Here is a 25,958-nt window from a genome sequence, read left to right as displayed (position 1 = left end):
GGTCAGCCAAACAGACTACTAGGACATTTATGGAGTGGAAGTTCTTCCTGTTCCGATACACCTGTTCATTGCCACTCAGGGAACCAAGGCCACATGGCTACCATCAATGGCTCCCACCACATGTGGGATGTGTGCCAAAGCATAAAAATCTGCCAACACATGTGGCAAATCCTCACGCTGTGGAAATCGGATGTAGCTGTCCAGGTGTTTAAACAGGGCTGAGAGGACATACTTCAATATCACACTGAACAGAGGCTGTGACATAATGGGTTATCGCTGCAATGTCTTCCCCTTTCCTCAATTGTGACTTGGAAATGGATATTCATGTCACTGAAAGTCTCAGTGATAACGACATTCTTACTATGTTTCACATATAACAGACACAAATACCATCTATCCAATTACCATGAGGGTGAAGACTATGCCACTAATGATACATTACTCACATTCCATGAATATCACAACATGTATTTAAATCGGATTTCAGTCACATGGTTGTTCATAGCCAGCACTGAAAACTATTACGTAGATATGTTTCTGACCCCGTGACACATCTTTATTTTAACTTTCCCGACCATCTAAGGTCCTTAAAATGACAGCTGCCTGACCTACTGTACTGGACATCAGGAAATGACCTACATCCAACGGCGGGAGTCATCATGGTGGTAGGCGATACTACGACGGTGGATATTGCCATTGGAACTCATAACTTCCTTTGGCGGTCTTGGGCCAATGACGATGACCACCGGCGGTGACAGTCTCTTATGTGGCGGACATGGCCCCCATCTCACATTTCATCTCTCACTTGACTCCGGATACTACTGCGAGCAAGACCTCCACAACTTGAATTGCTGTGTACTGCCTCTGGGAGAAATCATGCCACATCCTACAGGTGATAGGGCCCCTGACTCTCTCCCGAGAAGCTGGAGAAGCTGGTTGAGGAACTCTATGGTACACCAGGGAAGCAGGTAAGTGCACCATGTGAACAAACATTTCATTAGCTCAACTATACTTTGTTTTGCTGAACAAAGGCTGATGAGCAATGTTTCAGATTGTCCCTTCAAAATGTATAGGGTCCCAAAGTTGGGATAGAATGGGATAAGTCCTGGTCATGTACTTATGTTTGGTGACAGATTTTGAGTCCTGAGACATTGAAAGAAGGGTCCGATGTATGCTCCCTGACCCACCTTGTGACTGTTGCACAAGGTTAGTCCTCCTGAAATACCATATTTTCATATGTGTTTGCTGTCAGGTCATATGTGATAACATGAAAGCTGGTACTGGAGATACATGTTGTCTGCCTCTGTCTACCTCACATCTGGCCTGACTGCATATGCTCATCTATCAGTGGAGGGGATGTTCAAGACTGTCAGTGTTTGGCTAGTTGTACTACCTAGTTAGTTACCCTGACTGTTTTAGTATGGGACAAGTGAACATGACGATCTTTATTTTTTCTATGTAATCCATGCAGGTCAACGCCCATCAGAAGAAGGGGATCTGGTGTGCCATTGCCAATAAAATGCAGACCCAGGGGGTCCAAAGTTGGCAGAGCACCCACTGTCGGAAGAGGTGGGAGGACCTGAGACGCTGGGCCCCGTAGACTGCAGAGGCCCAGCTGGAGATGTCCTCCCAATGAGGACGGGGTGCCCGTTGGACAATGACCCCCCCCTATGGCTCGCATTTTGGCAGAGGCCTACCCTGAGTTGGATGGCGTTTGAAGGGAGCACAGCAGCCACAAGGCGTTAAGTACAGACCTAAATTATGCTTGTCTCTTTACCAGGTGATTGAGTTGGGGTACAGTATGTCAGCTCTGACAATGTGGTAAGTTCAAAGTGTCACAGATCTCCTGTGTACACATTGATGTACCGTAGTCTTTTATAGCACTCAGGTGTGCACACACCCATGTATTTGGAGGCACGTTCCTCAAATATGTAGTCCCCTCATTACAATAGCATCTTATGGTGCACATTTGACTGTGTCATATGTGTACCATTATATTGCTTTTCCTACAGTGATGATTGTGCATCCCCACCAACAGGACAATCCTCCCAATATCATGGTGGTAAGTTGTGTAGGTCCTTGATTTTTGTCCTCTGCTATGTCTCAAGGTTCCTGTCCATGTGCAAAATAGTCATACATATTCTAGTCTTCTCTAGTTTTAGAATGCTTTCTGATAAGTGACAGCAGCATGTGAGGCTGTGATGTCCACCTGACATGTCACATGACATACAAGGTGAACTCCTTCACACCTGTTACAATGTTATCCCCCTTGGTAAGTGAGGGATGTACATAGACATATGTGGAGTCTCATCAAAGTAGACAACATGCATGTTGGTTACCATTGAGGTGTTACAACATTTCAGTGGGCACACATACATATCAGAGGCTAGGAATTTTACTACCTTGCTAATGTTCTGTAGTGGAAAGTGGCCACACTGCTTTGTCCTAGGGCTTACTTTACAAGGAATGATTCATAGACAATGATAGCCTATTCACAGTTAAATTCTTGACAAATATGTGTTAACACCATGTATTAATTGAATGATTTAGGTAAGAATCAACACTGGAAACCGTTTTGTCTACTTGCCGTTGCTTTGAAGGATGTGGCAATTGAGTCCTGGCTGTTTGGGTACCTAATGTTGGCAATGGCACCCATGTGTTGCAAGTGTGAATGTTCGCATACACCTGTAAGTTGTATTGTGAGTGTTTCTAGGCTTGTGGCTTGCATCACGGTAGGTGTACCTGTCATGTTAGCAACACACGTGTTCTGGCTCTGAGAATCCTACACAAACAGATGTAAGGCTTGCCATGTCTGATACATGTATAGTTATGTTTCCACTCAGTCAGTGGCCTATTGGACTAATTGCATGATTAAGTAGGTCTGATTGTCATCTTTCTGCACAGTGTAGTAGTCCATATGTGGGGTGCATTCTTTTTGACATCTTGTGGTTGTGTGTGGAACGTAGGTCTGAGCTTACTTGGCCCTTACTTGACTGATATTTTCTTTTACAGAACACCAATGAGTTGGATGACTTGGTCCACATTGTAATTTCAATCATTGATACATCACTGTTGGTGGATGTTTGTGTGCCATGTGTTCTGATCCCTTAACCAGAAATTGGGATGAATGGGAATTTGAGTTGTTACAGGTTTCCATATGTCTATGGTGTATGATTGTAACTATGTAAAATGAAGAGGTTATGGCTTGTCTACACTAGGCGTGCTTGCCTTTGCTTTGCATTTGTCATAGCCTTGTATTTTACATCAGAGTAAACTATTTGTATGTGTTGAGTATGTGTTTTTGATTAGTGGTAAGCAAACTGAGATTCCTAAACTATTTTTTGACTGGTGTTTGACCATGTTGTTGTGGATAGGGAACCTATATCATGTGGCAAAGTCACCTTGTCATGGTATGGTCAGTGTAATTGGTCAACTTGATTCTTGGTATTGTAGGTGTCAGTTAGCTTGCTTAGCTGGTGTATAACAATGTTTATATTGAAGAACCTACTTCATATTTTGTTGTGACATGATGTTGGCACTTAACTGGCACTTCCTGGGGGGGTTGGTGAACAGGATATAATGAGACTTATGTTTACTGTATGGTAGAAGTGTTATCTTGTGACTGTGATGACCATACCTGACTTTCTGTTTTTCAGCATCAGGACCGGCAGGCAAAGGAGACGAGGCACAACCGAGTGTGGAAGGTACTGGCTACAGGCCCTCCAGTCACAACACCACCTTCACCGAGGGACCCAGTAGCCCGGAGGGCGAGGGGAGTTACACAGGGGAGACCGGATCGACTACATCTTCATTGGAATCCTCCTGCAGTGGCCACTCCCTTGTGGTGGCAGACCCATCTGGGACCAGCCCAGTGCCCTCTCTGTCTGGCATCCCCATTCTATTACTGCCCTCCCTGTAGCTCCCCACCCAGGTGGCTGTATCCACCCACATCTCCTTCACCACAGGCACCTCTGCCCCAGCACCTGTTAGCTCTGCTGCCCTCAGTAAGGAGGCTATTGACCTCCTGAGGTCGATCTCTGTGTATCAGTCAACCATTGTGAGAGATCTTTTCAGGCTCTGGCCTCCACACTGACAGCAGCCAGGCACCCCTTGTCTACCATCCCCCCCTCCACCTTCCTCTTCCCAGTCTGATTCCCCCCTTCCCTGACCCAGCCAAAGCACACAAACAGACAGGCATGCATCCACCTCAGCATCCAAGGGTAGCCAGACAAACATAAGCACCACAAGACTCACCACCGACACGCACACAGACAACATCCACCTGCAGACTCAGCAACAGTCACGACTTGCCCTGACATTTCCATGACCCCCAGCATCGCAGATACAACACCTGACACACCTGCAGACACCACACCAACATTCACAGATCCAGCCACCACACCTATCCTACCTGCAGACAGCACCCCAGCAGACCCTTAGTCACCACACTCACAGATACCACAACCACTGACACGCCAACATGCAGCACATCCATCATACCTGCAGTCACCGAACCAACAGACAGACACCCACCCACCACAGCATCCCCCAGCACCTCCACCCCCTCAGCCCATGACACACAAACACCTTCACTCACCCACCCAACAGACACCCATAAGCATACCTCGCACAAACATGCACCCAAGACATCCACACCTAAATGTCAAACAATCACTCCCTTTCCCTTTCCCTCCACACCCAAACCCCCTTCTGATGGCCACCCCTGTGTTTCTAAAAAGATTTTCCTTCCTGAGTTTGACCTTTTCTCTACTCCCACGTGACACCCCTAAAAGGACTTTTTCCCTCCCCAAAGCCATCCCTTCCACATCCAAGGTCTTCCCTAACCTCCATGTCAGCAGCCATGCCCCCTCCTCACTGAAAAAAGAAGTCCATCCCTCCCAAAAAGGTCCAACACCCTGCCAAGTCAAAGCCTAAACCCCCCCCCCTCCCAAGCCAAAGCCCAAACTCCCCACCCTCACCACTCCCACGAATCCCTGAGGTGCCTGCCTGCCCCCTTGATGCCCCTACCTGTGGAGGTTACTGGCAGTCAGGAGTCAAGTAGAGGCACCATTTAGTGCCTTTGATGCTGTTTTATCATGGACAATGGACTGGCCTATGGCCTTACACAAACGTAATTTAATCCCTATTATTTACATTAAAATCACCAACCAGTTGTTTTTTTGGTTACTTCTTCGTTCTGCATTTCCTTTCCTAGGTTTAAGTTGTTCCTGGCTGGCATTGGTTGTGTGCCAGTATATTTGTATGTGTTTGCTGCTTGATGCTTTGGGTATTGTCTGAGCAGTCTGTGAAGTTGTGTGCAGTGCTTTTATCCCCAAAGGATAGGTGTGTTTTGTGTGATGGGTATATGTTTGTAGATGCAATGTTGTTGTTGTCATGGTGGTGTGTTGTGTTAGTGATGATATGTGTTTGTTGTAGTGCTGTGTGGCTTTGTGTGTTGAAACTGTTTCAGTCTACGTGTATTGTGCATGGCATGATAGGTTTGTTGTACTGTGTGATGTGTGTGTTGATTGCTATGCTGGCTGATGGTGTAATTGTGTGTGTTCCATCACAGCTGGTTGTACATTGTGTTATTTGTGTGTGAAGTCCCTGGCCAGTGTTGGTAGTGAGTGTTTGACATGTGCTTATATTTGTGCTGTTGTGGTGTTGTTTTTACGAGTTTGTATGTTGTATGTGTATTTGTGAGGCTGGGCCTGTGCTGTGTTGCCGTGCGTAACTGTGTGTTCTTGACGTGTGTTCTTGCTGTGTTGGTGTATTTGTTGTTTGTGTGTGTGTATGTCACTGTAATGTTAAGTGTGAGTATAGCTCTCACCCCCCCTCCCTCTGGTATATTATGTTTCAGTTCAACTTCATTCATTGTACATATGTAACAGGTAAGCGTGTGTACTTACAGTTGTTGTCGTCCTTGTCGGTGGTGATTCCGTTGTCTTTTTGCAAGCAGGAGCAGCGGGACAACTTTTAGTTGTGATTCCATGGCAGCTCTGGACGAGTATGGCTTCTGCCTGGTGTTCCATGGTGGTCCGACAGCGGTGGGAATGATGGTGGTGTGCACCCTCGTAATGAGTCAGGCGGATACATGGTCTCTGCCAGAATGGTGTTGGCTCCAATCTCTGCAGCGGTCTGACAGCACTGGCGGTGCCGGTGGTGCTTTGATGGTCTTCTATGTGCACCACCGCCAAACACATAATTTGTCGGTCTTCTACGCCAGGATGTTTGTGGTCGGGCTGCCAACATGGCGGTCCTCAGACTGCCAAACTCGTAATGAGTCATGTAGCATATTTTGTGGGAGATTGCCTTTTTAGTACCAAACTAATTTGCTTGCAGGGTTACTAAATTTCGAGCTTTGTGTTTCTGCAAATCCTCTACAGTTTTTACTGGCCTTACTCTAGGTCTGAGCTACAGTACATTTACTACTGTTTAGGGTCCTTTTTGGCTGCAGTAACTTTAGAAGTGCACTCTTGGCCAGCCTTGGGTGGCTTGATAAATCTCATTTTGGGCTTGTGTGGCACATACACCATGTGGTGTAGTTCAAGAGCGACGCAACCCCAGTGATAAATATTCCCCTATATGTGAATATTTTAAATCCACTCTGCAATACTAATTGAATAGTTCAAATAATCCATGTGTAAAATATCCTTTTTTTTTATATATATATATCTTAGTCGCATTTGAGAGCTCATCGGCAAGGGACATACCTAATGACCTTTAGTATAGACTTTGTCCTATTGGTCGTGAAACTATTGTTCATATTTTATGTGTGTCACCAACTTTGCTTGAAAACAGAAAAAGATTGCCCTGCACACTCTTTTGGATAACTGGTTGTAGAACGGTGATAACAGCTGTTAAATTTTGTTTTTTGGATGAACAATCAGCTAAATCGGTTACATTTGTAGTCATTGTAGAGAATACGTTGAAAGGGAAATAGTATGAAATTTAGTTTTGGGAAACAGCTTGACTAATTATAATTTTTAGATTATGTATTTATTTAGGTTGAGTGCTTCCTTCTCATTGTTCCTCTCTTCTTTTATTTTAAAATTGTGGGTTTTTGTTAATCTGTGTGTTTTTTGAAAGACAATATCTTGGGTTTAACTATAATCTTACAAAAACACATATTGAGAAATATTATACAACAAAAACCCAATAGTATAATGATTTTCTTTCAAGGATAAGGATTGACAGCCATCAGGCTCATACTAAAATGAACTTAAGTGCTCAAACTTACCACTTTGATGAAGCATTCCACCCAGCTGGATTGGAAGCAATCTTGCAATATACATGCACAGGAATGTGTGTTGTGAAGTGCAGAATTCATCATTTTCAACCCCTTAATGCTCAACCCTATTGAGTTGACTCACCACTCCTGTCCTTTAGGGCTAATGTATGAAGAACCGTAGAGTTGTCACTAGACATCGTAGATGACTAGGGTATTTAGTGATACAATACGAGGCCTATACATATAGGTGCATTTACATGTGAATACATCTACATGTGTACATTTACCCCTGCACTTTTTAATGAATTTACTACTTTTAGATATGCACCATTTTTTAGTGTTGCCGGATTGTGTAGGGAAATAATATGTATTTAAGTATAATTTTATAACATAAAATAAATTGTTTATTTATTTTTAAATAGTTGATTTTTTTTTTAAAACATTTTGTCCTATGGGGTCCTATTTTAGGTCGCTGCCTCCATTACTTTCTACAGGGGTGTGTTAAAGTACCTGTGAATGACCATCTGTGGTAATGGGCTTACTCCAAGGTGGCTGGGCAGGAGTACATTGAGGGCCATCACCAGGCTGCCCATTCATTTCAGGCGGTTCCATGATGAGCTGGAGGCTTTAGTGGCCAGTTCTTGTAACCAGGGGGATGCTGCTGCTACCTCTGCTATATTATACAGCTTCTTAAAGTTAATTGCAGCAGGCAGTGTGCATGCTTTGAGATAGACAGAGCAAAAATAGACAGGAAAGATAAAGGGAGACAGACAAATGTGTGAGAGGAGGAAGCGAGTGTGGCTGGTTTGACCATTTTTTTAGGGGTGTTTATATTCCCAGTTCCTTTTCACGCATAAAACTGTGTGAATAGGGTATTCCAGGGGTGCTGCTGTGGGTACACCCATGGAACGCTAAGGAATCTGATGCATTCCTAGATTTACAAGTCTTGGAATGCATCAGATTCATATGCCACATCAGAGGTGGCGTAGAAGTGCTGCAACGAGGAGAAATATCTTTATTTCTCCCCGTTTTTTCCTCTTTCTATGTGTGCTGCATTGTGCAACACAGAGCGAAAGAGGAAACGCCTCTCTCACCATGGTGCAAGGGTGTCTGCATTGGCACTAGGCAGCAATTTGTGCGCCAGCACATGGGAAGAGGACAGAAATGCACGTATCTTGTAGATACAGCGCATTTCTGCCCTTTCCCGGTGGCACAAGGCAACGCAGCAAGACACTTGCTGCGCCGTCAGGCGCCATAGGGCTTGTAAATGAGGGCGTTATTATTTTTTGGGGGTGAGGTTGTATAGCTTCTCCCTCCCTAGACCCCTCCTTACCCTTCCCTAAACTCCTCTGTAATCCTCCCTAAACCCCTTCCATGTTATCATAGATATTCCTCATTTTCCCACCACTTCCTATGGTCCCGCCAACATTTAAAATTAACTAGTAAACTTCTGTGTGTGGAGGTCCCACCATAGAACAGGTAAGAGAGAAGGTGGAGGTGGATATTTACACCTACAGGTTACAAAATTGCTTTTTGTAGTAAATAAGTTGTACTATTATATTCCTACTTTACTTTACTACACTGTCCTACACAATGCAGTTTTTGAATCTGGCCCAGTGTGTGTTGTCTAGGTAGTCACATATAACTGTAACTTACACAGGGGACCATTTCATAGAGACATTTCCATTCATAAACCTTTATTTACAGCCATTAATGGCTCTGTTAGCAAGACAGCTACCCACAACCATATGCTTATCAAGTGTAAATGGCTTTACCACTTCACAATTGTACAACTGCTGCCAAGTAAGCAGTAATAATTCCCATTCAACAGTGAACAGTTGAAGGTTCAAGACTAGGTCAAAGTTTGTGAATGCCCATACTATCATGAGTGATTTGGCCTAGCAAACCTCTCTCTGGTGTAATATGTGTACCACATAGTTCATGACATTATGGGCCTCTTTTTGAGTTTGGTGGATGGGAAAGTCCGTCTGCCAAACTCCTGACAGGGTGGCCACCGCCTACGTGGCGACCTCCCCACTGGAGTCATTACGAGTTTCCCGCTAGGTTGTCGGGCGAAAACCTATGTTTCTACCCGCCAGCCTAACAGGATACAGGCTTCAGCATTGTCACCGGCTTGTAATCGAGCCAGTGTTAATGCAGTAGCCGGCAGGGTGCACCAGCACCCTCGCAATGGTCACTGTCTGTAAAGCAGACAGTGAACATTGAGACGGCGCTGGGCAGGGGGGCTCCTACACTGCCCATGCCAAGTGCATGGCCAGTGCAGGAGACCCCATGTCCCCCTCGGCACTTGTTCTCCGCCAGCCTTTTCATGGCGGTGTTACTGCCATGAAAAGGCTGGCAGAGAATGAGGTCTTAATCCGCAGGACAGCGCAGCATGTAGCACTGCCCTGATGGATTAGGATCTCCACCACAGCCAGGACACCTGGATCCATGATCCTGGCGAAGCTGGCGGTCAGACCACCAAGGTTGGAACGTGGCGATCTGACTGCCGCATCCGCAGCGGTCCAAACCCCACCCTCATAATGAGGCCCTATGTCTGTCTAATACTTCAAGGGCACTGGGTTCATATGAACTATCAAAACACTTACAAAGGCTCTGCTGTCATATCCAGGCAAAAACCCCTGACTCACATTTCATAAATTGCCCTAGTGCCCAGCAAGTGTCTTGTTAAATGTGCACTGTTGCTGGACCTACACTTGTGTAACCCAATTGATACAAAATGTCATTTTTGCAATGGTCAGGCAGTGAAAATGTAATAATATTAATGTTGACTGTGTAAAATTTTGAATCACTTAACCATGCAATGTTTGTATTTAATCTTTTCAGACAGTGTCCACTAGTTTGGTTAGCTGAATATTTGGATCTTACATTCTGGCCTATTCTTTCCCAGTTTCTCAGTCCCAGCTCACTGCACTTTAGGAGTAGACCACTTGGACACTCGTTTCCTCATGCAACCTCCAGCTTTCACCAGTCACTATTGCAAAACCTCCATTCCACACCATCCAACTTGTCATTCTGACTCCTGGGAAACTTGGGCTTGATCAGTTTCATGTACACCAACTCTATTCATCCATCTGCAAGGAGGTCTAGTACACAGTTTTCTTCACTTCAACAAAAAATGGAAACTTCACTGCCATTGTGGGTGGAGTGGTTCTGAGGCTCCATAACATTCATGTCGCCTTCTCCCTCCAGTTTAACCCACTCTGTATGCCAATTGCAATCACTCCAACACTCTATTAAAACCCTTCACCAACCTGTTCTTTAAAGGGTGACGTAAAAACACAGTCATGTGATGTTTCACCCCCTGGTGGTGAGTAACATCTCCAACTCTTATTAAACAAACTGTGGACCATTGTCTGTAATAATTTCTTCAGGTTAACCTTCCCTTCTGAAAATCTTGATAACAAGTAACAACATTCTCCATTTTCACCTCATTGAAGAAACTCACTTCTGGCTATCTAGAGAAGTAATCAACAAGTACCAAAGCATACTAATCTTTCTTGCCTGAAAACATAAAGGGCTAAAAATGGCCATGGCTTCCTTCTGTAATGCATATTCAGGAAATGTCATGGGAATCCCTGGAGTTTCCTTTATTACTTGTGATTTGTCACTACAGGCACAAGCCAAACAGTCCCTCACGTGCCTCAAACTGCTGGTCCATGCACTTGTATTTCTGGCAGACATGCCAATATGGTCTTTGTGCTGCAATGCCACCAACTTGCTCCACAATCCTGCTGGCACCACCACCAACCTGTCACCTCTTATTAGATGGCAACCAATTTGGACAATTCTGACTACACCAATTTGATTGCACTTAAACTCAAGATCTAACTCAGTTCTCTTGACTAAACCCTGGATAAGTTTTTCCTTCCCTTTAACAAAACCTCGTCCCTAGATGTCTCAAGATAACATTCTTCTTTCATCACTACCCTGATGCATACCTGACTAATTTCAGCCACTAACCAGTCACCCTCGTCTTCACAATCCTCAACGTCTTTAGGAAAACCAGACAATCAGTGTAATGTCCCTTACACCCGTCTCCTATTTAACACTGAACACATATTCCTTTAAGTGGTATACCCACTTTGCAATAAGCAGTGTCCCTTTGCCAGCCCACTCTGTGGAGAATAGATGAACACGCAGCTTGTGGTCCATCCTTAATTCAAAAGATCTTCTCTTTGTGGAGGTTCTAAAGTATTGAACATCCAACCAACAGACTAATGCTCCTGTTTCCGTAATGGAATAACTGACCTCCGCACCCCTCACAGTACTCGTCGCCAATGGTGAAAAGGAGATTGGGTTTGGGGAGAGAATTGAAAGGTATTTTATAGTGATCAGGAAAATGCAACCTGTCGGTACATCCTCTCATTCTCCAACTGGTAAAGAACAGTACTCATCATGTATGCACATAATAACTAATAGCGGTCCTGGAGGGTAGGTGGAGGCAGTGCCTCTTAGTGAACTCTAAATGGTCCAAGACAAGAAGGTAACAGAGTCTGTGAACAAACCCAGTGTCCTATCAGGCCTTTCTATACCCAGGGAGGAATAAACTGTAAGTATGCGCAATTGGGAACTGGAATACGAGTGCTCTATTACAGGTGTAAAGGGCAGGATATGTTTGGGATATAAAAGGAGTTTGCTCTGCAGAGGTTAATTTGTGAGTAGTGTTATACCCATCACAGTTGCATAGAAATGAAGGGCCAGAGTTACAAACCACTGCTTTGCCTTACTCTGCATCAGCGGGGTGTTACCTGGGTGGTACATGGATGTACTTGTGAAATCAGCCATGCTTTTGGATGCAAAACCCTATTGGCTAACAATAATAGACAGGGCTTTGTGCCAAAGCATTATCCCACTTTGAAGCAGGTGTTAAAAGGAGGAACAGTTTTATTTTCTCTTTCTTTTCTGACTTTGCATGTGTGTCACGCCGTACTGTTTTACAGTCAGTCTAGGTATTATATTTTGCACTTGAGGGGTACCCTTCCAGTAAAAACCTATGCAAGACTTAGGCAGACACCCTTGTACTGTGATGCAAAGGTGTGTTCCTTAAATGTGATTCTGAAAAGGCTAAGCATTTAGTGCCTTTTTTCTATGCATAACATGAGAGTAATTGGTGGGCTAATTGCGGAGGTCAAGTCTTCGAGCACTGATTAAAATATAATTGTCCTGGGTCATAGGATTGAATCATATGAACTGTTTATGATCTCTCACAGTAGTAATGACATTTAAAAGCACTGATATAGGTTATTCGTTGGCCATTTCAAAATGTGTTTAATGAATAATTGGCTATTAGTAACGGGATATCATGCTCAATCATTTCATTTTATTTAACAGACATTAGTATTTTTCATATTGGAAGAATTACTTCTTGCTCAAGTGATTTGCAAACTTCCAACATCATGCTTGAAATATGACTTAAAAGTTGTTTAAATTTGGCACATAATGTTATTTTGAAACTCTGCTCCTGCTGAATGTATGTATATATTTTAAAATGCTCTCCTATAATATCTGTTTTTATACAATTATCACCGTCCAGCGAATCACTCTGTTTTTAACCTGTCCCCAGGAGCAAAGTGTACTATAAAGTGTCTTTTGATGCAAAATGTCAGTAGCCAGACCATCAAAGACGTGCCTCTGAGGTCATGAAAGCTGGATATTAAAGGCAGCATATCTTGCTTTAGCACAGTCTAAGAATATTTTGAACCAACCGGTATCAAAGAGGGTGAAGAGGTGCTTGAAAAATTGGCTATGCCTGAAGGACATACTTCAAAGATTTATGCCCAACAATATCCTCATACATTCTTAGACTAACTTTCACTTTTATATCTCATTTTCAGTATCGTGAAGGTGGACCTGTTCAGCATTGCCTACCACCAACTTGAAAATCTAGTAAGTCATGCACTATTTATGCAGATTTGTACACATTTCCAGAATACAAGTGTATGAGTGTGTTACATACTTAGCTGCTTTTATTGCACAAAATCAGTACATTCACTACCCACACTTTATAGTGCTGACATCATCTTTCTGAATAATTTTCTATAATTCATAAACCTGTGTAATTTCCATAAATTATGGATACAGCTATAATAATAATGCTATCCAACGGGAGTCCTAGTCTCAATCCCATATCTATCTCCCAAACAAATTAGTGCCTTAGGGGCTCATTACGACTTTGGTGGTTGGAAATCTCTGCCTGCCAAAGCCGCGGGAGGAGTCAGCCATCATACCGGCTGTCTCCCCCCCAGTCGTATTACGATGTTCCCACCATGCTGACCAGTGGGAACATATTACTACGATGTTCCCACCTGTCAGACCGGCGTGAACAGTGCTATGGTATTGACCTCTGCTGCAGTGCAGACAGTGTGCATTCCGAGGATACTGGGCGATCCTGTGGCCCACTGCACTGGTTTCCTCTAGCCTTTCCATGTCGGGGTCCCGCCATAGAAATGCGGGCGGAAACAGGAGTCGTGATCATCATAGCGGCTCTGAGTTCAGCGCTGCAGTGGCTGACCACAAGTCTGCCCACCTTCAGCCCATAGGTAACCATGTTCCTGACGATGACCTCGGTCCGGTGGTGGTGCGAGCGCCAGGGTCGTAATGTGGCGGTCTGACCGCCTGAAGTGCAGCTGTCTGACCATCACCGTGAGTCTGGAGTTCCTTGGTCCTCCAGGCTCGTAATCAGGCCCTAAGTAAGTAAAGATATTTGAGAATTAAAGTATCAAAACACACAGCTCAGCTTCATTACTACCATTTCGTTCAGCACTATTCTATACACGAAAGGAAAACAACTGCTAATCTGTTGCAGTTAGGGCCCATTGTTATCTGAACACAGCCAAAAATTATGCAAAAGTCCCTGCTTCAACAGACAAATGTACTCCTTAACACATTGCTAGACCTGACCTCCTTGAAGTCATTTCCCACCTGACTTTTTCCTTCAGACCTCCTGTTTTTGCTGACTTCATTTTTGATGGCATTAGGACTCTTCACACTTTACCTCTGCCAACCAGTGCTAAAGTGATTGAACTCTCTGCTTAAAACCATTGATACCATTGGTGTATTCCCAATTGGCATATTTAATTTACTTGTAGGTCCTTAGTAAAATGTACCACATGTGCCCAGGGCCTGTAAAGTAAATGCTACTGGTGTGTCTGCAGCACTGATTGTGCCACCCACTTTAGCACTTCAAACATGTCTCAAACCTGCCCTTTTAGCCTGTGTGTGTGCAGTTTAAAGGCCATTTCGACCTGGCAAAGTTAACCTTTTGCCAAGCCCAAAACGTCCTTTTGACTACATATAAGTCACCCCTAAGGTAGGCCCTCTGCAGCTTCAAGGGCAGGGTACAGTGTATTTAAAGTGTTGGATATGTAAATGTAAGTTTTATCAATCCTGGTAGTGAAAAACTCTTCCAGCCATTTTACACTACTGCAAGGCCTACCTCTCCCGTAGGATAAAATTGAAATTGACGTATAACAGTTTATAAATGTAATTTCCAAATGGGAAAGGTATCCAGCGTTGGCTTGATTTCGATGGAATCCTAATTTAAAATCCTAATTTATTGTGAAGTTGGATTATAAATTACAATTCTGAAAATGCCACTTTAAGAACTTTGCCATGCTCTTGTCTTAGCCATTTGTGGCCTGCAGCCTATCTCTCTGCTGAAAGGACTGCCACTCTGCTGGACAGCTTATCTAAAGGAGCTACTGCCTTGCAGTGCTGACCAGCTGCCCTCTTGCCTGAGGAGGAAGTATTGGGCCTGCAACCCATCTTGAATCCAGGACCCCAGAGTGACTCCCAGGGCTAGTGTGCTGTACTCCTGATCTGAGCCTTAGGGACATAAAAGGTTCCCTAACAGCTGCTAGACTTCAGTAAGTTCCTGACCCCCACATGGTGTCTCCCAAGTCCTGGACCCTTGGAGTGCATCACAAGCTCTTGAAATCAATCTTTTTTGGCTCTTTGTGACCGCAAATAGACCTGCTCAAACTGAAACCGCACTGTTTGCACCAAAGTTCAGTGTGAGCCACTGCCAGACTGTCTCTTTGCACAGCAGCATCGACCCCTTGCAGGGGACCACCAATTTGAAGCACCAGCCTGCCCATATGCGATACCCAGCCTGCTCTTTGCACCACATCGACCACCATCCATAGTTCTTTCCTTGCTCCTCACGACCATCTCCAAGGCGGACAGGTCTCTTGGCACAAAACTTTAAAAGGTAAATATCATCAGCCGGTCTAACCTAAGACTGTATCTGACCTGCACTACATTGTGGCCAGCCTGGACTTTTGACTTTGATCCGGTCTAGCACCACCAGATAGCTGCAGTTGGTGCTTTATGCTTTTATGTGCTATTTTCAGTTTATTCTTTATAAATGCATAACCCCTGTTCTACTGATTGGATCTTTGTCATTTTAATCTTGTTTTATGTATTATATTTTGATCTATTTTCTACCCTGGTGTGGGATCTTTTAGTGTGGTGTTTTCACTATTTTACTGTTTGAAGTTTTGCACAAATACTTCACACTTTGCCTCTAAGTTAAGTTTGACTGCTCTGTGGCAAACTACCAGGTGACTGAGCACAGATTAAGGCTTGATCCTTACCATGGTAAGGGTTTATAGTTGGTGCTTTACCAAGGCTCACATGGCACTCAACCAGCAACCCAATTTCTCACACACATCAAAAGAATATTTACTACAACCTCACCTTCATGATTGACATAGTTAACTATTCTGATAATTTTACTACAGACAGCTAGACAAGATGGTCTATTATTCATATTGCTGGAAAAAACACATTTTGCTAAGTGCAAAAGTCTTGACATGTAATATAAAGAATATAAAGAAGTGGCATGGATATGGGACAGCAGAGAGGGCACAAAACAACCCAAGTGGAGAACAGAGCATACCCTGGAGTAGTGGAATGTAACACACATTTTTACCTAAAAATGCAGCAACTATGTATTACATCAGAGAGTCTATAAAGCTGACTAACAAAGCCATGTGCAAATTATTGGGCCGACTATCTTAACGCAGGTTGCCAAAAATCTTTCTAACTCATAAGTTAGAAACTCTGGGACCCAGATTTAAGAGGGCCTAGCGCCTCCTTGTGCCACATTAGCACAATTTTTTTACACTAATGTGGCCCAAGGAGGCCAAAATCACCACACCAGATTTACAAGGTGGCGCAATGCATGCATTCCACCACTTTGTAACCGCTTATGCACCAAGCATAATGCATGCAAGGGGGACTTTGCACCATTTTTTTTGCATTTTTGGGGCACACCATTGGTTACAATGGGCTCCGATGTAGTGTTCAGGGTTAGCACCAAAATTGTGGCACTAACCCTGAAAAGTACATTAATAGCATCAAACATGTTGACGCTATTGCCCCCTACCCTGCTCCATGGTGTGCCATATTTGAAATACGGTACACAATTGGTGGCCAAAGGGGGGCACTAAAGGGCTCAAGAAAAGTGGCATTGCACTTAGTTCAGCCCCACCTTTCATAAATCTGCCCCTTAATTAAAAAAAGTTATTGTGTTGATTAATACAAACCATAGCAAGTACAACAAAAAAAGAACTACAACAATATATATTTTTCAAACTTGTAAACCCCTTACATGCTCACAATAGTTTACAGTAGCACATTTAATCATGCAAACAAGAAGTTAGCATCGATTTTTTCCTTTTTTACATAAATAATGTAACTATTAAAATGTTTGAAAGGCAAGACCTGTAATGCAAAACATTGCTGTAAGCCATAAAACCAACCACGGAGACAGTTAAATCAAACTGAGCTCTTCACATTTAAGGGCATATTTAAATGACCTCCTCAGTCACCACCATTGCATTACTTTTTGTAATGCAACACCTGCGCAAACCTTGAAAGCATATCTATGAAGTCATGCAAAGCCACTTTGCATGGCTTTGAATGTCCTCATAGATATGGAGTAAGGTTGCATTACCTTACTCTGCGCAAGGAAGGCATTCCATGGGCGTTGCGGTGGGTGTTCCCACACAACATCATGGATTTTGAAGCAACTCCAGATTTATGCGGACTTGTGAACCAGGTGATGTGCCAAAACCTTACGCCTCCCCAGTGGAGATGTAATGAGGAGAAATATATTTATTTCTCCTCGTTTTTTCCTCTTCCTATGTGTGCTGCATTCTACTGCACACATAGAAAAAGGAAAAGCCTCCCAGCATTGTTTTTGAGTAAGAAGGTGTTCCTTCTGTAGTGCTTTCCTCTTATCTAGTTTCTAAGCACTAACATAACACAACAGAAATGCACTTCTGAGGTCAAAGAAGACTTTTATTGTTGTTAATTCTTCCCCAACCACAATATTTATGTATGACGAATTAGTAGCTTTCAAGTCTGCGTTAATCAAACAAAATATATCAGCAGGTTATATTTATAAGATATTGAATGCAAGGCAAAACAAATACTTCACCGTGTGGGAAACTATTTACAGCTTCATCTTTCTAAGGTCTGCAAGCTGATGACCCCTTGTCAGCCGCGAGAAAGAGATTCATCTACCCACACAGGATTGCTGGCAGCTGGCGCCAAGCTCCAGCACGAGGTCCGGCAGGTTCGAATCTGACCCTCTGCAGCCTGTTACATTCGTTACAAAGGTGTGCCCCCTCCTCTCAGACCTGGGAAACTGAGCAAGCCTTTTGGAGACTGGCCAGGTCTCCAAGACTACTCCTGTTCCCAAGCCCAAGCAGAGAGAACAACACCATGTACCCTCTCTTATCAGGTCTAGTCTACTGTGAGAAAAACATCTTGGTTCAAAAACACAGCTTGGAAAAATACAGCTTGGATTCTCAACTGCAAGATCTAACTCCACGTTAAAGGCAATAGGCAGCTAACCTAAGTATCAAATGCAATGTCATGTTAAAGGCAATAGGCAGCTAACCTAAATATCAAATGCAATGTCTAGTGTCATGTCAAAGCCAATAGGCAGCTGAGCTGAATACAAAATGCAATGTATAATATCATGTCAAAGTCCATAGGCAGCTGAGCTGAATATAAAATGCAATGTATAATATCATGTCAAAGCCAATAGGCAGCGGAGCTGAATACAAAATGTAATGTATAATATCATGTCAAAGCCAATAGGCAGTTAAGCTGAATACAAAATGCAATATATAATATCATGTCAAAGCCAATAGGCAGCGGAGCTGAATACAAAATGTAATATATGATATCATGTCAAAGCCAATAGGCAGAATATCTAATAGCATGTCAAAGTCAATAGGCAGCTAAACTGAATACATCATGTCAAAGTCAATAGGAATGCAATGTCAAAGCCAATAGGCGGCTAGACTGGATACAGCATGTCAAAGCCAATAGGCAGAATACAGAATGTAATGACTAATGCAATGTCAAAGCCCATAGGCGGGTAAACTGAAAGTAATGGCTAATGCAATGTCAAAGCCAATAGGCGGCTAAACTGAATACAGAAAGTAATGGCTAATGCCATGTCAAAGCCCATAGGCGGCTAAACTGAACAAAACATACCATGTGCTACTGGTGAACATTGAGCAACTAATATGCGCAGTGGTGAAACACAAAGTCATCGGTCAAAACAAACTCCATCAAATGGCAGTACATTCCGCCCTTTGACCAATGAATTTTTGTTTCACATATCTCCTGTTTCAAACAAAAACAAAAAACAAAAAAAAACATCAGCACAAAAAAAAACATTATCAGCAAGTCAGATTTGAATGATCAAAGCAATCCCTGTAAAGCAATAGAAGTAGATTAACACATTTGTTTCATAACCTTTCACATCAGATACATCTACATAGAAAAGACTGGGCAATTTTTATACTCTGAATGAGTCTCTAATTCAACAGTGTTAGCAATTTGATGTGGCATGAGTTCTACTCATGTAAAGATGCACGGTCCACCTGAAAGGTTTGCTGGAAGGTAAGCAAAAGTCAGAGTTCCATACGAGAGGGGGAAAAAAAAAAAAACACAGCTTAGTTCCAGTGGAAGAATGCAATCAAACAAGTTGAACTTGAACTGAAGGCGCAGTTTGCGCAAAATGGATCCATGGTGCTGGCACTTTACTCAGCCAGGTTCAGGTTGGGGGTTCGGTCCCTTCCCCGACCCCACACGCACACACCGGAAGGGGGACCACCCAGCACACTCAGGGACAGTGGCGAAACGTGGTAGGATCTGCAAAAGAAACAAGTATGACTTTTCTTGCAAATAACATTTTTCATTTAAACTGCACCCTTCCTCTTTCTTTCCCTGTTTTATAATCAGCAGGACGTTTTTGGGGCCCTTTGTTATATTTTTTGCAGGTTCTGGAGGGTCACTTGGGGCTTCAGCCCACACATCAGTACTGAGGTTTTTATCTGCTGCGCCACAGCTTCCCTTTTCTTGCACTGTCAGAAGGGCTGGGGCAGACTCATTCTTTACCAAACCTCCATTCACTGCACTTTTGTCAATTTGGGCCATTCTGTCTCCAATTTGTATGAATGAATCAGATTCTTTTCTAGGTATCAGCATAATTTCGATTTTTCCTTGGTAATCTGCAGCAATCACTCTCCCTAAAACCTGATCACTTTGCCATTTCTGTTCTGGTAACTTTCCTCTCCCCAACTGCTCTGTGACTGCTTGCATGACAGATTGCTTTTGTGCGTGCTGCACAGTTTTTATCAAATCTAGGGGAATGTGCATCTCTCTCATCTCTGCCCACCTGTAAGTGGCTTTTTCTCTCAGCTGTTCACATTTCTGGGGCACCCACTTAGCCATCCCCACTAAGGCAGAATTCTGGGTGAACACTTCTCTCTCTGAATTTTTCTCATTAACATCTGCAAGGTAATTGAACCAGTTAGGTGCTAAAACATTAGCAATGAACCAAAAATCAGCGTAAAAATGACACATCTCACGTAGCTCTTGCTTTAAAATCTGACACACATTATACAACGCTGTTCCTTCTACTGTGCCAGAAAACAACATTTCAGTCAATGAATCATTAGTAAAACAAACATGCTTTTTATCTTCAGTGGACACGAATTCAAATGGTGCACTCAACTTCATTGGGGACTCTTTTATCTGTGGTACTCTAGCCCTGTCTTGCAAGTACCAGATCCATTGTATGATCCTAGCTAGGGGCACTATTTTCTTCCCTTGTTCTTGAATTACATGTACATAAGTATTTCCTTCTTGCACTGCGCAGAAACCTAAAGTCTGCATTATTTCATTTGCCAAATCACAAGCGCGCAGCTGCATATAATTTTTCACAGTGACCATATACAAAAGTGTTAGGATTTCACTCAAATGAGGGCTATTCTTTTTCCAAAAATCAAACAAGCTAATGAAAGTCGGCTCTTGCTCTAAAATCCTTCGTTTTACTTGTGCATTTTGCAACGGTAACTCGTAAATCACATTCTGGTTTCTCTCGTCCGTGTTATCAGTTAAGGAATGCATTTTGTCTGCCAAAAACCCTGGCTCACACGAAAACTCAGTGCAGCTCGGAGCTGTCTTAACCCCCTCATTACTGGAATGGGACAAGAAAGATTCTTCATTTTTATAACTTTCAGCATTATTTTGAATTATTGTATCCTGGCTAATTTGCTCACGTAAATTCCTATTTTCATGTTCCAACTTCCTACATTTCTCCTGCATTTCTCTGTAAGCAGATAAAGGTATCCAGACCTTTCTGTCATCATTACTTCCAAAAGACACTTTTTCTACATATGTACAACAGAAATTATTTCTCAAAACACTATCAGGCATTTTAGCTACACATGCCTTTTCAAAAATGGTCTGCTGTGCTTCTGTAATTCTCCAAACAGAAAACAATTCACAGTTTTTCTTAGCACCATCGGGCAGTTTACCAACACATGCATTCTCAGACATGGTCTGCCGTGCTACTGTGATTCTCCAAAAAAACAATTTCTGTAATTCTCCAAACAACAAAAACAATTACACTTTTAAAGTGTGCACTTAGAAATCTACCAACTCGTCAACACCCTCTTAATCACCTCTTAATGACCGACCCCACTTCTGGTACCAATTGTAGTGCTTTCCTCTTATCTAGTTTCTAAGCACTAACATAACACAACAGAAATGCACTTCTGAGGTCAAAGAAGACTTTTATTGTTGTTAATTCTTCCCCAACCACAATATTTATGTATGACGAATTAGAAGCTTTCAAGTCCACGTTAATCAAACAAAATATATCAGCAGGTTATATTTATAAGATATTGAATGCAAAGCAAAACAAATACTTCACCATGTGGGAAACTATTTACAGCTTCATCTTTCTAAGGTCTGCAAGCTGATGACCCCTTGTCAGCCGCGAGAAAGAGATTCATCTACCCACACAGGATTGCTGGCAGCTGGTGCCAAGCTCCAGCACGAGGTCCGGCAGATTCGAATCTGACCCTCTGCAGCCTGTTACATTCGTTACAAAGGTGTGCCCCCTCCTCTCAGACCTGGGAAACTGAGCAAGCCTTTTGGAGACTGGCCAGGTCTCCAAGACTACTCCGGTTCCCAAGCCCAAGCAGAGAGAACAACACCATGTACCCTCTCTTATCAGGTCTAGTCTACTGTGAGAAAAACATCTTGGTTCAAAAACACAGCTTGGAAAAATACAGCTTGGATTCTCAACTGCAAGATCTAACTCCACGTTAAAGGCAATAGGCAGCTAACCTAAGTATCAAATGCAATGTCATGTTAAAGGCAATAGGCAGCTAACCTAAATATCAAATGCAATGTCTAGTGTCATGTCAAAGCCAATAGGCAGCTGAGCTGAATACAAAATGCAATGTATAATATCATGTCAAAGCCCATAGGCAGCTGAGCTGAATATAAAATGCAATGTATAATATCATATCAAAGCCAATGGGCAGCGGAGCTGAATACAAAATGTAATGTATAATATCATGTCAAAGCCAATAGGCAGTTAAGCTGAATACAAAATGCAATATATAATATCATGTCAAAGCCAATAGGCAGCGGAGCTGAATACAAAATGTAATATATGATATCATGTCAAAGCCAATAGGCAGAATATCTAATAGCATGTCAAAGTCAATAGGCAGCTAAACTGAATACATCATGTCAAAGTCAATAGGAATGCAATGTCAAAGCCAATAGGCGGCTAGACTGGATACAGCATGTCAAAGCCAATAGGCAGAATACAGAATGTAATGACTAATGCAATGTCAAAGCCCATAGGCGGGTAAACTGAAAGTAATGGCTAATGCAATGTCAAAGCCAATAGGCGGCTAAACTGAATACAGAAAGTAATGGCTAATGCCATGTCAAAGCCCATAGGCGGCTAAACTGAACAAAACATACCATGTGCTACTGGTGAACATTGAGCAACTAATATGCGCAGTGGTGAAACACAAAGTCATTGGTCAAAACAAACTCCATCAAATGGCAGTACACCTTCCAGCACAAAAACAATCCTGCATGCAACGCAGACACCTTTGCACCATAGTGCAACGGTGCCTGTGTTGATGCTAGGCAGCCCACTGTGCACCAGCACAGGGGGAAAGGACAAGACTGCGCCGTATACTATAGGTACAGCACGTTCCTGCCCTTTCTGTTTGACGCAGGGCAGCGCAGCAATGTGACGCGCTATGCTACCCAGGGCCAAAAGCCCATAAATATGAATCTAACTATAGCGCCTGTTAACGTCAAACCCTCCCATTTCAGAGCCTTTATCATTGCATCACAACATGTGCGAGCCTTACTCCCTATCCAAAATCCCTTTAAATGTTTCTTATTAGCAAGAAGACTGTACTGCACGTAAAATATGTGCCAATGCATGATTACTTAATCTACAAAATCTATTTCTGCACAGTCCTATACGCCCCAAACGTCTGACATCCACCTTTGGAGTCAGGAAGAACCTCATACCTATAAATGTATGGTGCATTTTACACTGGAGGGGGGCATACAGATAATAAGGAATACTTCCCTGCTCATAGGATAGACTCTGAGCTCTTTGTGTATTTTTTCAACCAGAGGTTGTCAATATCTAAATTTCTACTTAGTAGACTTAAATTTCATTTCTTTACCCCTTAGGATATTGTAGTGGGCCTTTATTTTCCCCTAGCAGCCTCACTTCATATTGACAAGTCGGCACTGGCGATTCAGATTTCCGAGGAGAAACAAGGTTTTTTTTCCAAAACCCATTTGCCTGATCAATACTTGGGAAAATGGTTAGCCTCCCCAATCTCACAAAACCAGCTCTAGGCAGACCCCCACCCAGATCCTGCAACTTGCTGAAGCTCTCCCAGGTCAGGAAATGGGAACCAATATGGGGACAGAAAAATACAAGCTCCTCACCAAGCCCACCCTTGCCGGCTTTTTACAAAAGGGGGTGGAGTTTTCGGTGTGTTTGCCAGCCTTTTGACAGGAGACAGACAGCAAAGTGGGTGTCACCTCACACACTTTACCATTTTCCACCACCCAGGCTTGACTATGGGCTGGAAAGCAATGTCTGTGTGAGCACCAACTTTTCTTTCCAGACTCACCATTATCTTGGCTAAGGACTAGGGAGCATTATCACACCACAAATAAGGAGACCCTTCATGTTCACATGAACACACACATGCTGATGCATCCAAGCACTTAGATACACCTAAACAACTTACACAAATGGTCACACATACTTGTGAACACTCACCCACTTCTTTTCACAAACACGCAATCACTTGGCAACTGAACATCTGTGTCCAATAATGAGTATTACTGGCTTCATACATGTACACTCACCCGCTTAGTCCATATACTGTAAGGGTGAGTGTCCATTGGAGTTCTGAGTGTCAGTACATTAGAGTGTGAGTGACTTTACAGGCATGCTAATTTATGAGGGTGCCCCTGACAGTGTCTATTTGTGTCCCAGTGCGTGTGCCCACAGCTTTACAGAGTAGTTGTGATGCTGTCCCTCTGAGCGCAGTTACACATGCAGATAATGCAAATGACGGAGACAACTGTCCGCTGTCCACCTTCTACCCCACCCACCATCTGTGCAAAGCAGAGGAGAGTCTGAGCATCTGCCACCTCTCGCAGACTCCCACAGCCTCGGAGGCCAACAGTCTCCCCACCACTGAGGAGCATCCCCGGCAGGCTCTGCGGGCAGGGGAACTCTACAGCAGGCGAGAGAAGGCTCTAGCCAGCGGGCAGTGGTGGAAACTAGGGTGTAGCCCAAGAACATTTGTTTAATAATGCTTTCAGAAAATTACGCACTAGATAAGTGCCGAGAGGTGTTTAGTGTAAACCCTGAGAAAAGGCTAAAACTGTGGTAGGGGGTTTGGGGTGTTTCAGTGGAAGAAGAGGGTTGAAATTGCACTAGTCTATGACGCACTAACTTCTATGTGCATGGGTTCCTCACTATTTCAGTGTGTTTGTGTGCATTCACAGGTGGCGGATGATGTCAGTGCTGTCATGGAAGAACTAAGAGCAGGATCTGAGCAGGAAGGGTCCAGAATGACGCACTCCAAGGGCGAGACTTTGTTTGAACTATACATCACATTAAATGAGTTGAAGCGGCTTAAAGATTTCTTGCCTTTAAAGTGAGTAAGACAATATCCGTGTGATCTTTTTGTACAATGGACAACAGTCCTACAATCTCAAGGAGGTTGATGGAGGTTACAGAAATCAAATATTGTCAAATGTATGTCAAAGAATGTGCTCGGCTTTTTAAAACAACATCATACATCTTCAAACTGAGTCACTCAGGCAAATATTTTTGCAGAATCTCCGTAGACATTCTACTTTAAGAAACTAGGCACAAAATGTACATACTATACTAATTGGTGTGATTTGTGTAATAATTTAGGTTGCTGTAAAAGTGTAATAGTGACTGAATGAAATAGGTAGAAATCAAATATTGTAATAAGATACTCCTCTAACCATTTTTCAGTTCATATTTTCCTTGTGAGTCCACAATTATATCTGTGGGAAATTCAAATAATAACTTTATTGTGATACTGAATAGAAGCTGTGGGAAGACAGTTAATGACAACTAAAAAGTCCACTTATGTGACTGGTTAAACACCTACAACAGTTAATTGGTTATATGTTTTCTGTCCAGCTCGTGGACTACTTTTTCTCTAATTCACGAGCGAGATCTCGCTTGGCAGAAGTCGAGCGCTTTACTCAGTTAATTTCACTTTTTCGGGTTGTGTACATAAATGCACTTTTGCCCAATAGGTGAAAAGTCGGGTTAGGAGTTTACAACGCGATCAGCTCTAACATGAGCAAACGCGAGACCCGTTGCATTGTAAATGCTTGTTTATATGTGATATCCGCTAATACAGATGCAGACAGCTGATGGATTTCAAACTAAGGCCCAGAAAATTGACTCAGGGGAGAGAGGGGGCGTATTTCTAGCCTCACAGCATAAATCCTTGATAAGAGAAGTCACAAAACCATCCTGTTTTTGGAAAGGGGCCTCAGACATGTGGTACCAGGCCCAACATGGCAGCTCGTAGATGCGAGCCTGGAGGCTGAGATTTTCTTTGTTCCTTGGTAGGAATAACTCAGCTAGCCTTGATACGAGTTTCAGGGAAGAGAAGTGGAGCAGAAGAGAACAGGGCTGCTGTTACGTCTCCTTTATGTGGTGAAAGGAAATCTTTCGAAAGCGTTTATCAGAAAGCATGTCTCGAGAACAGGAACTGTGTCCCACTGCAGAACAACTTGGGTGTACAAAGTGTGGTGAATTTATTTGGGT

General features: G+C 43.1%; 1 protein-coding gene across 1 annotated transcript in view; it reads left to right on the top strand.

Moving 5' to 3' along the window:
* The window catches only part of BAIAP3 (BAI1 associated protein 3), a 976,697-nt gene that overhangs the window by 800,344 nt on the left and 150,395 nt on the right, over positions 1-25,958 (top strand). The window contains exons 20-21 of the mRNA XM_069209880.1: positions 13,090-13,141; positions 24,647-24,798. Coding sequence (XP_069065981.1) covers positions 13,090-13,141; positions 24,647-24,798 — 204 coding nt within the window. The remainder of the gene's footprint in view (positions 1-13,089; positions 13,142-24,646; positions 24,799-25,958) is intronic.

The sequence above is a fragment of the Pleurodeles waltl genome, chromosome 10 (assembly GCF_031143425.1).
Source record: "Pleurodeles waltl isolate 20211129_DDA chromosome 10, aPleWal1.hap1.20221129, whole genome shotgun sequence".
Classification (NCBI taxonomy): Eukaryota; Metazoa; Chordata; class Amphibia; order Caudata; family Salamandridae; genus Pleurodeles; species Pleurodeles waltl.
Note: the sequence above shows the minus strand (reverse complement) of the source record. Positions and strands in the feature narration are given on the sequence as shown.